General features: G+C 42.3%; 1 protein-coding gene across 2 annotated transcripts in view; it reads left to right on the top strand.

Moving 5' to 3' along the window:
• LOC119197121 (CUB and sushi domain-containing protein 3-like) overlaps nt 1-14,476 on the top strand; it is a 157,057-nt gene that overhangs the window by 80,647 nt on the left and 61,934 nt on the right. For both annotated transcript variants that reach the window (XM_062565524.1, XM_037453152.2), the window contains exons 32-37: nt 2,507-2,620; nt 3,133-3,228; nt 3,464-3,667; nt 6,731-6,855; nt 7,021-7,117; nt 8,302-8,406. In XM_062565524.1, coding sequence (XP_062421508.1) covers nt 2,507-2,620; nt 3,133-3,228; nt 3,464-3,667; nt 6,731-6,855; nt 7,021-7,117; nt 8,302-8,406 — 741 coding nt within the window. The remainder of the gene's footprint in view (nt 1-2,506; nt 2,621-3,132; nt 3,229-3,463; nt 3,668-6,730; nt 6,856-7,020; nt 7,118-8,301; nt 8,407-14,476) is intronic.

The following is a 14,476-nucleotide window of genomic DNA, read 5'->3' as shown; positions in this document are numbered from 1 at the left end:
TGAGGTGTAGTGGAAAAAACATTTTCACAGGGTGAATGCACTGGCAAATATCTGCAGGAACTGTGTGTATTGGGCCAGAATGAACAGGAACCATCATTTTGTTAAAAACACGCCTGAAAGGATTGAGTCTGTTCTTGCTATGTGTTAACTGTACGTAAGCGTGTTCCTCTACAAACCTTTTGTTCTCTGTACATTACTCTACTCATGCGGGATTGCTTTTATCACGATTTAAACAGTCCAATAAATGCATTGATATCTGCCAGAAACCACCAAGGGTAGCAGAATCCATCACAGCCTCGTCAGGTTTTCAAAAAGAACAATTAGATTAGCACCGCATGGGAGTATGATCAACCTGTAAGTGTGCTCTTTTTTTGAAGTTTAAGGCCAGCAGGCATAGTTACATTAGATGTAGGAATGCACCAAAGTCATGATCTGATACCCACGAGGTATCTGATTAGAGCGACTGAACTGCTTTGGGATAATTCAATGTGAAGATCCAGTCGTGAAAATGTTGTCTATTGTTGAGGCGCATTAAGCTTCATATCCTTGACTCGCCCCCGAGAGCAAAAAGATTCATCATAGTGCTGCATAAATAAGATAACAAGTTTACAATGATGATGCCATTGACTTGATATCTGGCCGTGATTACAGCAAAGGAGCAGATTGGAGTCATGCATGGATGGCTGTAGATTAAAGGCACAGATCACTGTGTGTGTGTGTGTGTGTGTGTGTGTGTGTGTGTGTGTGTGCGTGTGTGTGTTTTTAGAGTATTCAACACAGCACGGTTTGGGTATGCTAATGCCACAGCAGTGAGCGGTCCCTAAGGGTAAAAGCATCTCTTATTCAGGCGGTGGTTCAGCCATGGGCATTATCTCTACCCGATGAATAAAGAAACCGGTCTGCCTTTGCTTCTGTGTGCGTAAACCTTTTTCTGTGTGTGCCCTGTAGAGGTGTGTGCATACGCGTTGTTTGTTTTATTCACTTTGTTAGAGGCTTTTGGCTGTTGTGTGCGTGTGTTCGATCTGTTTCATGTCAAATGGATTAAGAGGTAAGGGCCCCTTTAATCACGAGAACAGAGCACAATGCACCCACATCCCCACGTTTCCTCCATCCACATCTTCGGCCCCTGAACTTGCTTGCTTGGTTTGGTCAGTCCAAACCACCGTATTAGTCTTGTTTAATCGCTGTATCCTGCTCTGACCTTTTGATACCAGTCGTCTTTTTTTATTTTTTTCATGAGACATTTTGCTTTTATCCCGAAGTGGGTCTTGTGTCGTGTGTGTTTAGCCTCGAGACTGACCAAAAACCTCCTAGCTTGTCAGTTAGCAGTTTCAGCAATTAAAGTTAACATGCATGTACGGTTTATCTGTATACAGTTTCTTATTTCAAACCATACTTTATGATCATGAAATCTAACAGACTTTGGCCATTTTCAAAGTGATGGCAATTATTCTTGATGAAGCTGCGCATGAGGGAAGATGTTTCTTCTTGGGAATAGTGTCTCACAGGTTAAACCCACTTGTCAAATAGAGGATGGTATTTCACACAAATCTCTGTGAGAGAGATCTCACTAATTGCCAACGATTATTCTTTTGAATGAAATCTTTTCAAAACTCAGGATTAGTAAACTAAAGTGAGACAGTTGGGAAATCATTTAACCTTGAAAGGTTAAATATCAGCGCTTTTTCATTCATTTGCACAACCGGCTCCTCCTCACAATTCAAATTTCCTTAGTGTTATGATATCTGGCTTTAACACAAGCATCTCGGGGCCAGGAGGGGGGCAAGATGTCGCTTACTCGGTGGCGTGTTGGGGGTTTGCCTGAACCGTAGTCGGAGCCTGTCGTGTGCATCCCCTCAATTAACCACCAACACTGTGGCTGTTGTTGCCTGTCGTTTGACGGATATAAGCTGCCATTTGGGAAAAACCCAGGGAGCATGCTAATGAGCTCAGGCCCATGGTGTGCGCATAGAAACAAACACGCGAGTAGGGATCCAGTAGAACACTGTCATTTGCTCAGTGAGATTGTGTTATTTTTTTCAGAGCTGTGTACACATATAATCAGGAATGCTCATTTGGAAATATTCATGCAGGGCATTATTGAGACAATTCTCTGTTGATCTTGATGGTTTCAGTAGATTCAGCACAGCAGCCCAGTGCTCCTAACGCTTTGGATGGATTTTGATGTCATTTGTAACAAAATGATCTCTGATATCTTTCACAGATGTCTTTAGATACACAGATAAGGGTGTGTTTTGTCTATCATCCTTGGAAAGACACATGCAAATTAGAATAAATACACAACCGCTCCACTCAAAACAACATTAACCTCTTTGTTTATGGTTCAAGATGTCAGGTGCAGCCTAAATAATTTCTATTCTCACTATTTTACCTGCTTTATATTCTCACCAGGTTACCTGATAATATCTTACCGGAGATAATAAATATTTCATCTGAACGGGCTTAATGTTATGTCATTTTTCTCCTCCCCTCCCCTTTTTTGCAGTGCTGTTTGGACAGTTTGTGGTATTCCAAACTTTGACCAGTGATGTGGTCGAGATCCATGACGGATCTTCCCCAGATTCAGCTCTTCTCTCCTCTATATATGGATCACACTCTGGTAAAAAGGATGAACCGGAACATTTAGACCGATTGTTATATTCATGTTTATGCTCAGAGGTATGACTAGTTACACTATTTAGACTAGTTTTATTACACAACATCTAGTATTGCAAGAAAGCAAATCCATCTTTACTTCATTCTGATCATTAACTATTTTTCCCAGACATATTACAAATCTCAAATCAGAGGAGCTTAATTATGCAATTGTATAACACCCCCCCCCCCCTTCCATTCATTTGTTTTATGATAATGTTAAGAAACACAATGATACATAAGACATTATGATTACAATTGCATAAACTCCTGAGATCCCAAATGAAAATAACAAAACCCAACCAGCTGTAATTGTCATACAAATGAATTAGATTTCTTCTGTAGACTGGAATCACATCAACACGTCTCATAAAACTGTCTGAGTTGATATTCTTTTATTCGTTATTTTTCATTTTGTGTAATGGACGTGCGTAAACAGATGATATAATAATGGTGTCCTTTGATTTTGTAACTTAGGCGAAACACTGCCTTTGAGTTCAGGAAACAAAATAACGCTCAAGTTTACAACAAACGGAACCGAAACTGCTAAAGGATTTCACTTTGTTTACCAAGGTAAGGATGCTTATCCCCATACATTTCCACAATTCTGATGTGGAAACTAATTTGTTTGCATTGAGTGCGATTGCCTTCTTTAACAAAACACGCAATGGGGCCTTCCAGCACAGTGGCTTTGGGTGGGCGTGGCAAGGTGATGTGGATTCAAACAGCCCATCCTGGCACAGTAGACGAGTGACTAGTGACATGCCTCCCTTTCCCTTGCTCTCTCTTCCCTCCATCTTGTCCCCAGCTGTCCCGCGGACTAGCGCCTCTCAGTGTAGCTCGGTCCCTGAGCCGCGGTTCGGGAGGCGGATAGGGAACGACTTTGGCATCGGCATGGTGGTGCTCTTTGAGTGCAGTCCAGGCTACACGCTGCACGGCTCCAGCGCCATCAGGTGTGAGGCCGTGCCCAATGCCCTGGCCCAATGGAACGGCACTGTGCCCACGTGTGTTGGTGAGCTCACTCATCTCTGCATGCGCGCGCACACACACACACACACGCGCACATGCACAGATCCAGAAAAATGGAGCAAGTGCACAGAAATGGTTGGTGTCTCCCGTCATTCTTTATTCTTTATCCTGATGTCTGTCACCCATTGCAAAGCCTCCACCCGCCTCTGGTCTTGATAGTTCATGCAAGAATAAAGCAAAAGGACAAACAATACAACAAAGTGTCACACACATCTTCCTCCCAGGTGAGGGATTTTTGTTCCGGTGAATGAATAGATAGATGAATAGAGTCATGTGAATGTAGCCCACATCATCACACTCGTGGGCCACATACATCCAGGTAACAGTTTACTGTCTAATGCAATTCAGCACCTCAGACATGCAATGAAATATATTTCTAACAAACTCCAATCCCATAAATATAATAGTGGTGGACAAAAAAGTAATTTACCCTGTCTTTAAGTATTGCAGTCACTTAGAATGACTATCAATTTGCCATATCTGACAGATTTATGAACAATCACAGCATTTTCCCTCACCATAACAGATGTTGAATAGGGTTTTCACTTTGCCTCTGGAGGTTTAAATGACTTCACAAGAGGTGGGCTCAGGCTCGCTGGTTAGATGTGGACCATCTACTGAAGGGATCCGAACCCCCCTCTACGCTCTAAGTATGTACCTGCTAAATATGCGTGGACATCCACATGATGAGGTTTACAAGCGTATTCTAGACAGGCTTTTACCCAAACACGTACTGTACACATGAACAGGGACATATGCTCAGTCTGACGAGGACACCCACATGTCTACCGTGCGAATATGAAGAACTGCAGATGAAGGGAGAAATCTGTTGGAGTTGGGCCTTGTGCCAGCCAGCAAACAGTCCGAGCCGGTGAGTGCGGAAGATTTCAAGCCAAGGTTCATGCCGGTTTACTGCCAAGTGTTAAGGGAATAGCTGTGGCACGAGCAGTTCCATTTTAGAAACGTGGTTTCTATCTGAAGATTGAATCTGGCTGCAGCATCTCCCTCAGCGGCAGCGAGGTCGTCCAGAATAAAGGATATAGTCTTATGAAAGCTTCAACAAAAACACAATGCTCAATTTCTCGAGCCCTTTTTTTGGGGAAAATGACGACATCAGACAACGTTCTCCTGTGAAGTGCTGGACCAGCACAACATTCTATCGTCATTTAATTAAACATGAACAAAAATCTGTTTGGCTTTGCTTGAGTTGAAGTACTTTACGGTGGCTTTTAAAACATTTTTGTCATTTGTTGAGGATTTATCTATCACCAATAGATTCTGGAAATGAAAAGTGCCTTTACAGGTCTCAATAAAGAAAAGTAAACTGAAGGCTAGGCAGCTGAATGTTCCACACAAAGGACGGCCAAATAGGACATTGGCTTCATGCTCGGAATGCCCACCTGTTGGATTTCAGTGTTTTTCGAAGGTTTCAACATGTAAACCTTGTTGTTCCGAGCTCGTTTTGAAACACCGGATGCTTCTGCTGAAGTAGCCTCCAAAGTGTGTCTGTGGGAAAGGGCCAGTCCACGGCGCCTTAGTCAAGTTTCTATATTAACAGTGTATTTGACTACCTGTGGGACCGATGATTAATAGATTAATAATCGTTTTTTTAGCATGATGGCATGCATTAAAGATTATAGAGCAACATGTCAAAACCATAACCATTTTTTGTCTCCTTTTCTCCATTTTGCTCCAACTGTAATACTTTACAGTATTATCACATTCAAGTAGTGCACGTGATGTGAAATAACTATACTATAATAATAGATAATTAAAATTAAAACCATAATGGGTCACTTTGAGGATCAGGAATATTCACTTTGGAAAGATTCTATGAGGAAGATGTGAAACTCATCAATATTCTACAGATGACATCTTTTTCTTTTTTAATAGCATATATATTCTGTTTTTCAGTTTGTCCCATTGTCTTTGACATCCAACCCTCCAGTGACTGGTGGATATGGAAAACAGTCATTATCGTTGACCTGTACAGGGTAGAATCCTTGTCCCTGACAAGTAACAGCTGGTTCTTCATTTTGAGAATTTATGAAGGACCTCATCCTCGCAGGAGAAACTGCCAAAACAAACGCTAGGTGCTCTATTAACACCTGGTTCTCCTCGGGAGTGAGGAGAGGAATGAATATAATTTTCTTTTTTGTAGTATACGGAATCTGTCACACATTTGCTGTAATACATGTGATGCCTTAACAGATGTTAAACAGATTTATTCCAGCTGGTGACCGCAGAACAATGGATCTCACAGAGGAAATAAACATCGGAAAGGCAAATGCACTCGTTGGATAGCGTAAAAACATTGTGCTGAAAAATTCCATCAATGTTTATTATGTTGCTTGTCTCTGTTTTAGCCAGCAGGACAACATTTGCAGAGAAAGTTGTTGTGTGTTCATAATCCGCAGGGTCGGGCTACCACAATCCTTAATGGACAAACAGGGGAGCCCAACGCTGTGTAGAAGGTTGCTGCCCGGCTACAAAGCCAATTGGCAGCGTCTGAAAAGCAATAAAGAAATTGTAACTGTTATGGCCCTATTTTCATTTAGATTTTTTTTTTTTACCCACGCTCAAATATGTCAAAGTGTTTGACGAGGTCAGCACAACTTGGCCAGAGACTCGCATTTAACATTCATCCGAGAGCCTGGAGTGGCTTCGTGAATGCGTTACTTGAGGGACCGGTGGAAACAAGGTGTACTCTTTGAGAAGAATAGCTTTGGCAACGGATAGATGTGATTTGTGGGGCCTGCGAGGCATAAAACGACATCAGGGCTCAACTGTTTATGTCTGAATAGGCCGAGGGGCGAGTGCGCTGCCATTCAAGACGCCACAGGGGCATTAAAATGACAATATCATAGTCATAAAATAAAGCTCCTTCACGTGACATAGCAAGTTGAACCTGTCATTATCATGGCCGTCTATTGAATTCTGTCGTCGGATGTGTTTTTTTCTGTTTGAGTTCATTAACCCCTGCCAGCTCTGCAGGGACGTGTGCGGACTGGAACTAGATTTGTCAAACTGTTCTCCTCTTGTCTAGTTCCCTGCGGCGGGGTGTTAACTCAGCGCAGAGGCACCATCCTCTCTCCTGGATACCCAGAGCTGTACACAAACTATCTCAACTGTGCCTGGAAAATCTCTGTTCCAGAGGGAGCCGGCATCCAAGTGAGTGTCGTAGTGCTTGGTGAGAGGTTAAAATACACGTGAATTTATTCACATGCCTCGGCAGCAGCCGCGGTCCGAGGCGTTGTGTAATAACACGATGAAGTGATGGCGTTCTGGACAGAACACCCAGCGAGGCCTTTCTGTTGAGGCGTCTTTGTCTTTCAGATTCAAGTTGTGACCTTCGCCACGGAACACAACTGGGATTCGCTGGATTTCTTTGACGGGGTGGATGGCAACGCTCGAAGGCTTGGAAGCTACTCAGGTAAAACGGACACAACGGGATGTTGGTTGCCAGCTCCCTCGTGAATTTCAATCAGATGAGACGTCACTGGGACCCCGCGGCAGACGTGTGGTGGAGCTGATGGTGTTTGGCATGTCCTTTTGAGAATTGTGTCTTGATAAATAAGTCAAACACATTTCTGTCCCTTCATTTAAGATCTTTGTAATGTTGGTCCTGTTTCATACTTGAGTTTTACTAATGCAGTGTTGCCTCAGGGCTCACTAATAAAATTGGAGCTCTTGCCACACAGTAACCTACTAGAAACAGGCCATCACGTCATTTTAGATGCTGCAGGGTGGTATCTGAGGGACTGGTGTAGCATAATTACTTCAGAGTATTATATCAATTTTATGAGACGAGGTGTCACATATCTCAAGAGGTGGATATCTCATGTTGGAGCAAAACTCTTTAGGTATTGTAATAGCTTCACAGCACAGCTCTCACTTTGCCGGTCAGCGTGCGGTGTGAAAAGGCTAAGGGATTTTAAATGGCTCGCAATCAATTTTATCTTGGGCTTAACTGTTGAAGGCAATTATGAATACATGTAAATGTCTCAATGCAAATTTCCGAAGACATACGCCTGGAATAGAGGATATGGACCTGAATCTGAGGAATATGACCTCATTGTTGCAACAAAGAGATAATATTATCCAGTGCAAATTTTAAGTTAGAACTGTAGATTGTACTCAAGTTTCATTTTGTGGGTTTGATTTCTCTACTGAAGGGATGTGTCGGAACACCATTTACACCTCAAAATGCGTAACGGAGCCAGCTTGTGTGATTCACGCAGATGAATTAAAACATAATCTTAAAATCACTGCACTTCATTGACTAATGCCATATTTTCCGGTTAACCAAAAAAAATAATATAAACGAGAAGTAATCCAAAATGCTTACTCTTGATTTTTGAATTGGATTATTTGGGTTACTGTCTCATTTCATTTGTACCTGCTGATTATACTAACCTCTAATAATACCAAAGGTCAAATGGCTGCCCGTGTCCAGAACATTTGGCTCAGTGTAAAGTGGTGGAATCTATCTACACCGCATATAACCAGAGTACAATACGTTTTCATGTTATGCATGTGCACGTGTTTTTGGTGGTGCGTAATCTGGAATATGGGCAGGTCCTAACAATCTTTTTTTTTTAATGTTGTATAATACAGGTACAACAATTCCTCAACTGCTGAACAGTACATCCAACAACCTGTACTTAACCTTCCAGTCTGACATCAGCGTTTCCGCCGCTGGCTTCCACCTGGAGTACACAGGTATGAGGAGAGACAGCTTCTCTGCCTGCTTGCCATGTTGTCACTTTGTTTTAATGTGTCCATCTGCTAGCACCTTCCAGCTGCTGCGCAAAAAGAAATGAGGGACAGCTGGTCCGGGTGGTTCAGGTGGACGTAGAAAGTTTAAGAGCGAGTGGACAATGTTTAAAAATAAAGAAAGAAGAAAAGTTGTATCTTGTTTAGTCCTCCCATCGCTACAAGCTACTAGAAATAGCTCTTTTTCCGCCAAGGAATACGATCACTACTCTCTATGGGCTATTCACTTAGTGGCATATTTGCAAAAGAGCGTGCAGAAAATTCACTGCACTAGAATTCGAGGCCCACATTGGAGCGACTGGTTTCTCATCAGAAAATTGTGCAAATGAAAATGGGGGCGCCGATCCTTTCCCACTCGTCTCTTTTTAATGTCAGGCCAATTCTCTTTTTTTGTATCATTAAGATTAGCCAACTTTTAATTTGGTAGTTTCATCGTCTCAGCCTCACAATGGTCTTTCTACTAGCTGGTTTTTAAGGAGGATGTGCAAGCGTTTCACTTGTATTTATAAAAGTAATTTCAGTAGTGGCCGTGAGCGTAACAACATTTCAGTCGTATATATAAATGAAATCTCTCTAGCATAGGGGAGGTTCCTCAGTTACACCAGAAGGCTCTCAACACACAAACCCCATGTAAGAGCATACATACATGTAACTGAAAAAAGGTATAACTGCACCTTTTATATTTTTATGCAAATATACGTGCAACACTTGCACATGTATCTAAACTTTTTAGATCTTTGTAATTGTATGCAAGAGACTTGGTTATGAATGTATCATAAGTGTTGAACAATATATATATATACAACCTTTTCATATGTGAATGAGTGCTTCATGTTAAACTTGCATGCAAGCGTTTCAGATGTATGTGTAAATGACATGTGTAAGAGTTTCAGATCACTATGTATAACGTTTTAAACATGCACGTGCGTGCCTTTACAGAGTTTTTATGTGGGAGTGATTGAGTGGTGAGCGTGATAACGTTTCACTAATGAATGTACGAGGGTGTCGTTAGTATGTGTGAGATCGTCTCCATAGTTGAGTCCTAAACGGCCCCTCAAAGATAAGAGCCCTGCTTATGTAACACACTACAACTACACAACTCAACCAAAGACGTGTTTTGGAGTAAAATGTGTCCCCACTCAAACTGAGTCAGTTCCCACAAATGTGTTACAAAACAAAAGAAGCACGAAAAAGACATTGATGTCACCGAGGATGTCCCGGCTGTCAGTCTTCGAGCATTACACCACGGCTGAGAACGACTTCACAGTCGTGTCTCTCGCAGTCGGCACTTCGTTTCCACACCACCCTGCTCTTTCCTGGAAGCACTGCGTAGCTGTGTGTCTCTGTGGGCTCCTTCCTCTCTGCACCTCCTCCTCCCCCCCCCCCCCCCCGCCCCCCCGCCCCTCCCAACTGCTGAGAGTCACTTCAGTGCCATGTCTGGCAGTCATTTCCGTCCGGTATGTCTGTCTTACACGTTGTCTCTGCTGCCCATGCAAAGTGCATTCCTGGATGCTTCGTGTAAACCCAGCTACAGTCAAACTTGTTTCTACTTTCTCTCTCTAGTTGGTGTGCTGGCCCAGCTCGGGGCTCTGCAGTGGGCCCGCTGGCACACACGTAATGTGTGGAGAAGCCAAGTTGTTTTCTCCACAGAACTGTTCATCAAGGCTCCTTATATCGGAGTTCAGACTTGAATTGTTTGGTCAAATGTCAACCATCTGCGAATTAGTCCTCGACTTGGTTGCGTTTTTGCATGTTTTATACGTTAGCGGTCGTGTGTGTGTGCACGCGTGTGTATATTAAATACTACAGCTGACTCTTAACTGACCGGCAGGCGCTGCAAGTGCTGCAGTCCGATTTGCATTCCTCGTTTTGGCTGCAAACGCTGGCCCAGTGGTATGCCCAACCTAATTTCCCGTTAACACATGCACCTGATTGACTCCATGGGGCGATGCTTCGTGTGTGTGTGTGTGTGTGCGTGCATAGATTGTGTGTTTGGCAGAGAAAGAGATATTGAGACGATGGCTCGGATCGCGGCGAACAGATGTCGGGTCTTGCTTGTTAGGGAAAGGTCAGCAGCAAAGTTGTTTGGGTGATAGGAAAAGCGCAGATCTCGGAGCGCTGCAGAAGAACTGAAAAGCAAGTCACTTTAGTCTGTGGGCATGTATCTCACATACCTCGAGGACTGCTCGTCCGATTTACAGTTACGCAGTTAGGCTGTTGTATCTGTTGGTGGACCGAAGGGAGTGCAGTGTCCAATTTGCGCGCACTATTATTAAATAAACAAGTCAGCAACGCTCTCTCAGGCAACATCAGGTCCTTAACAGGTGGGCAGTCAGCACTTCCTCCGGCTCAAGGAATCTGCTCAACCCCAGCGGGCACGCCCCTCACACACTAGTGGTAGGGCAGGACCGAGTGTCGAGTACTGATCTAGTATCTTCAGCTGGTGCATCTGTGGCAGTATACACTAGCGGTCTAGAGTGGAGGTTAGTCAATAGTGTTTTGTGTTTATTGCAGGATTTGTTGAGATCTGCGCTCTACTTTTCTGGTTTCCAAGCCTTTCGGTGTGTGAACGAGTCATTTATTATTCACAAACTCCATCGTTTAGCTACAAATTAATGCTCTAAATGCTCGGCACACTGGGAAGAAAGATGTGAGGGATTGGCACAGACCCAGCCAGTCAACCATCTGGTTTCAAATGTTTCCTTTGGGTGATTGTTGCTGTCCTCTGAGACTGGGAATCTTGTGTACCACATCACTACAACTTCTTAAGAGGAAAGCTTTTAACCAGCTCTCGGTGGACAGCATGCTATATACTTTTGTCTTTCAACTCACAATACAGAAGTAAGCATCCAGAATGCACTAAACCCGAACTCTGCTTCAATCCCTGCAGTCTGCAAAGGCCTGCATTATTTCCTTACCTTTTTTTTACTAACTTCAGTCCCTCCACTCAAAGGACATTATGGCAATAATTATGGTAATTGCACTGTGGTGTGAATGCTAAGCATACAACATATACTATTCTTGATTACTTATTTCAAGTTATTCAAAGTTTTCAAATAATCATGTCCATGGCTGAACCTCATGAAGGAGAAAGCGCAGAAATCACCTGGTTGATAACCATATTTGCTTACTTGCAATTAAGTTTCACACATTAGTGGTCCTGCAGTGAACCATAATGTAAATGGTGCTGCAGGAATGTGAACTGCAATTCAATTTGAAATGACTGTGCTATGGTCTTTCCCTCATTTATCAGTCACTGTGTCCAACACAACTCTTTCCATGCTAGTTCAAAGCCACCAACGGGTGACTTTATTTTATTAGATCAAATACAGATGTACTTTGATAGCTTGTATAAGACAATACTCCCTCTTCTACTGATTGATTGGTTAAGAGTGATGGTAAAAAGAAACGGGCTCAGACAGCCGATAAAGACCAGATAGCAGGGAACGATTGATGAATAAAGCATGGGGCACTAGAGAGTTGTGTAACCCTTTTAATTTTGCTGGAAAACACTGAGATTTAACATCAGAGGGACCCGTCTATTTCTGTACACACTCAACTCCAGACTAAGCTTAGTGCACAGCAGACATCCTCGAGACGCATTCTTAATTCAGAGATATCGCCCATTTTTTCACTGTTTTAAAAGAAAAGGGAATGACGCAGATGGGATTTAGGGTTGAAGCTGATGTGATTTAGGATTATTGAATATCTTACTGACTCCACCTGTAGATAATGCAATTCCTACCATTACCGTATTCATCGTTTAGAACAGCAACTGTATGAGTGTATAGTTTCAGCCAATTTGAGGCCTGTTGTTTTAATTATGTTTGATGGGGAGTATAAATGTCATGCAATGTCAATGTAAAATATTGACTGTTGGAAATTAGTATAATCCTTTATTTTAATCAACTGTTAAACTAATTGAACAGGTTGTTTTACTGGTTGTTATTATGTAAGCAAAATCGAGATTATTTGGCTGGATGAAAATGATTGAGAAGGACAAGAATACAGTGGAAGATAATGATTGTGTTATATTTGTGATGAAATAATCAAATTTCATATTTTGCTAATCTATATATCTTCCTTTGATCTTTGACCGAAATTTAAAATGCCATCACCTACCTCAATTTATCAGTCTCATAACGTTCAAATGAAAGGTGTAATGTTTTGAATAAAAGTATTGCTCTATTTATTTTTTTAAAATAAGATACCTTTATTTGATGTGAATTTACATTCAAGAGGAGGCAGCGTGAGTATTTTAGGTTCTAATTCGTATATTATTAATAAAATGTATTTAATAAGAGCATACCATCTCAGTTTTAGTACAAAAAATCCCAGGATGGTCACATTTGCTGTGTCTAACAACAGTGACTGATTGGAGTCAATTAGTGCTGATTAGAGGCAGCTGTATATACGGCTTTGAGAAAAGGCCACTGGTAGGGAGGCAGGAGACGGCTTGGTGAATGTGATTGAGTTAATAAATAAATGCAATTGTAATACGGAAACCTCGTTTATGCATTCGCCCCATGGCCCCTCAGGCATTCGAACAATATTACATGTATTATGAATGAGCTTACAGCACTAACCTTCCAGACATAAGGGGTTGAGTGTCAACTAATAGGCTGTGAATACTTTACAAAAGCAATGCATCGCTACCAGCGAATAAAAAAACGCAGCAATGCGCATGAGGACGAGGCCCGGACATGTGTTGATTGACAGTGAGACGGACCAGTCTGTTTGTGTGCCAGTCTCATTTAAACTGTGTATGAAGAATAGGGTTGCCTTAGTTCTCTGCTCTACTGCACTCTTACCGGCTGTACATCCCACCACCCACCCAAAGGATGTCTTTTATCTTAAAGCTCTCAGTTGCCTGTGCTGTTGACCGTGCATAACCACAGCACCGTGCTGTGTCAGCACAAATTGCTTAGCTTGCGGTTGTATTTGCGTGTGGCATCTTTTGCCACCCGGTGAACTATTGTCCATCGAGTGACCTGCGTGTAGCTTCTGTCTGCATTAGCTATAGCTTTTAAAAGCTTGGTATATTCATGTACTATATTATTAAAATGCATAGATTTGTAGCTATAGTGCCTGGTGGTGACTTTTCATCTGCACGGTACAATGAGCAGGCCGACCTGTTGAAAATGTGATGTCCGTTTGATGAGGACGGGACTCATTCCAGACGCGGCTTGTTCACTATAACAGTGGGTGTCTGCCTTCGCACAGCAGGGTGACAAATTGTGCCAGAATGTGTAATATGATCATTTGACTCAAACCATCTGGAGCTCACCAGGTGCAGTCTGTCAGTGGGCACCCACTCTCAACCTGCATAATGGTCAGTTTGTGACCCGTTAAGGTAAGATCTGGAGCAAGGCCTCTGGCTGTGTGAATACAACAAAAAATACATACTTGCTTAACCGCATAGTGTTAACGGAGCGCACAATTGTTTTCCTGAAGATCCTTTATGATGAAGTGTATTTGTTGTACGCCGACACGCATACTCATCTTTGGTCCTCTTTATTTTAAAGCAGTTCCCTGCATTAAAATATTTCACGTATCCCATTTATCTCTATTTAAGTGAGTGCTTTAGGCAAACAGGCTTCCAGACCTGGGGAAGGCTGTTTAGGCCACAGTATAATGTCATGCAACAGTTTTATTTTTAAAGGCAGTATTGTGCTTTGATGTCAAACCTACCTTATGGCAGCCCTCCAACAATGTAGCAAACACTGGATTCTTTCTCCACATCTCCTTAAATCTATTCCAGAGTCATTATACTTTGTTAAAGTAATACTTTCATTTAAACCCACATGTTGAAATGTTAAAGATCCGCCCACTGCCTTTGTATAATAGTTCTTTTGAGTTGTATCTCTGAATATCTATCGTAAACGCCTCTGTGGTTACTATATACTCCTACCCAAATATCCTCTTGAGCCACTCCTGCTTTTCAGTGCCCTCAGTATTTGCCTTTAAATTATTTTGAGTCTTTTTTGGCAGTTTACTTGCTTGGACCTGTTAACTC

Source organism: Pungitius pungitius, chromosome 11, assembly GCF_949316345.1.
Source record: "Pungitius pungitius chromosome 11, fPunPun2.1, whole genome shotgun sequence".
NCBI lineage: Eukaryota > Metazoa > Chordata > Actinopteri > Perciformes > Gasterosteidae > Pungitius > Pungitius pungitius.
The sequence above is the reverse complement of the archived record's forward strand: the minus strand, read 5'-3'. Positions and strand labels throughout refer to the sequence as shown.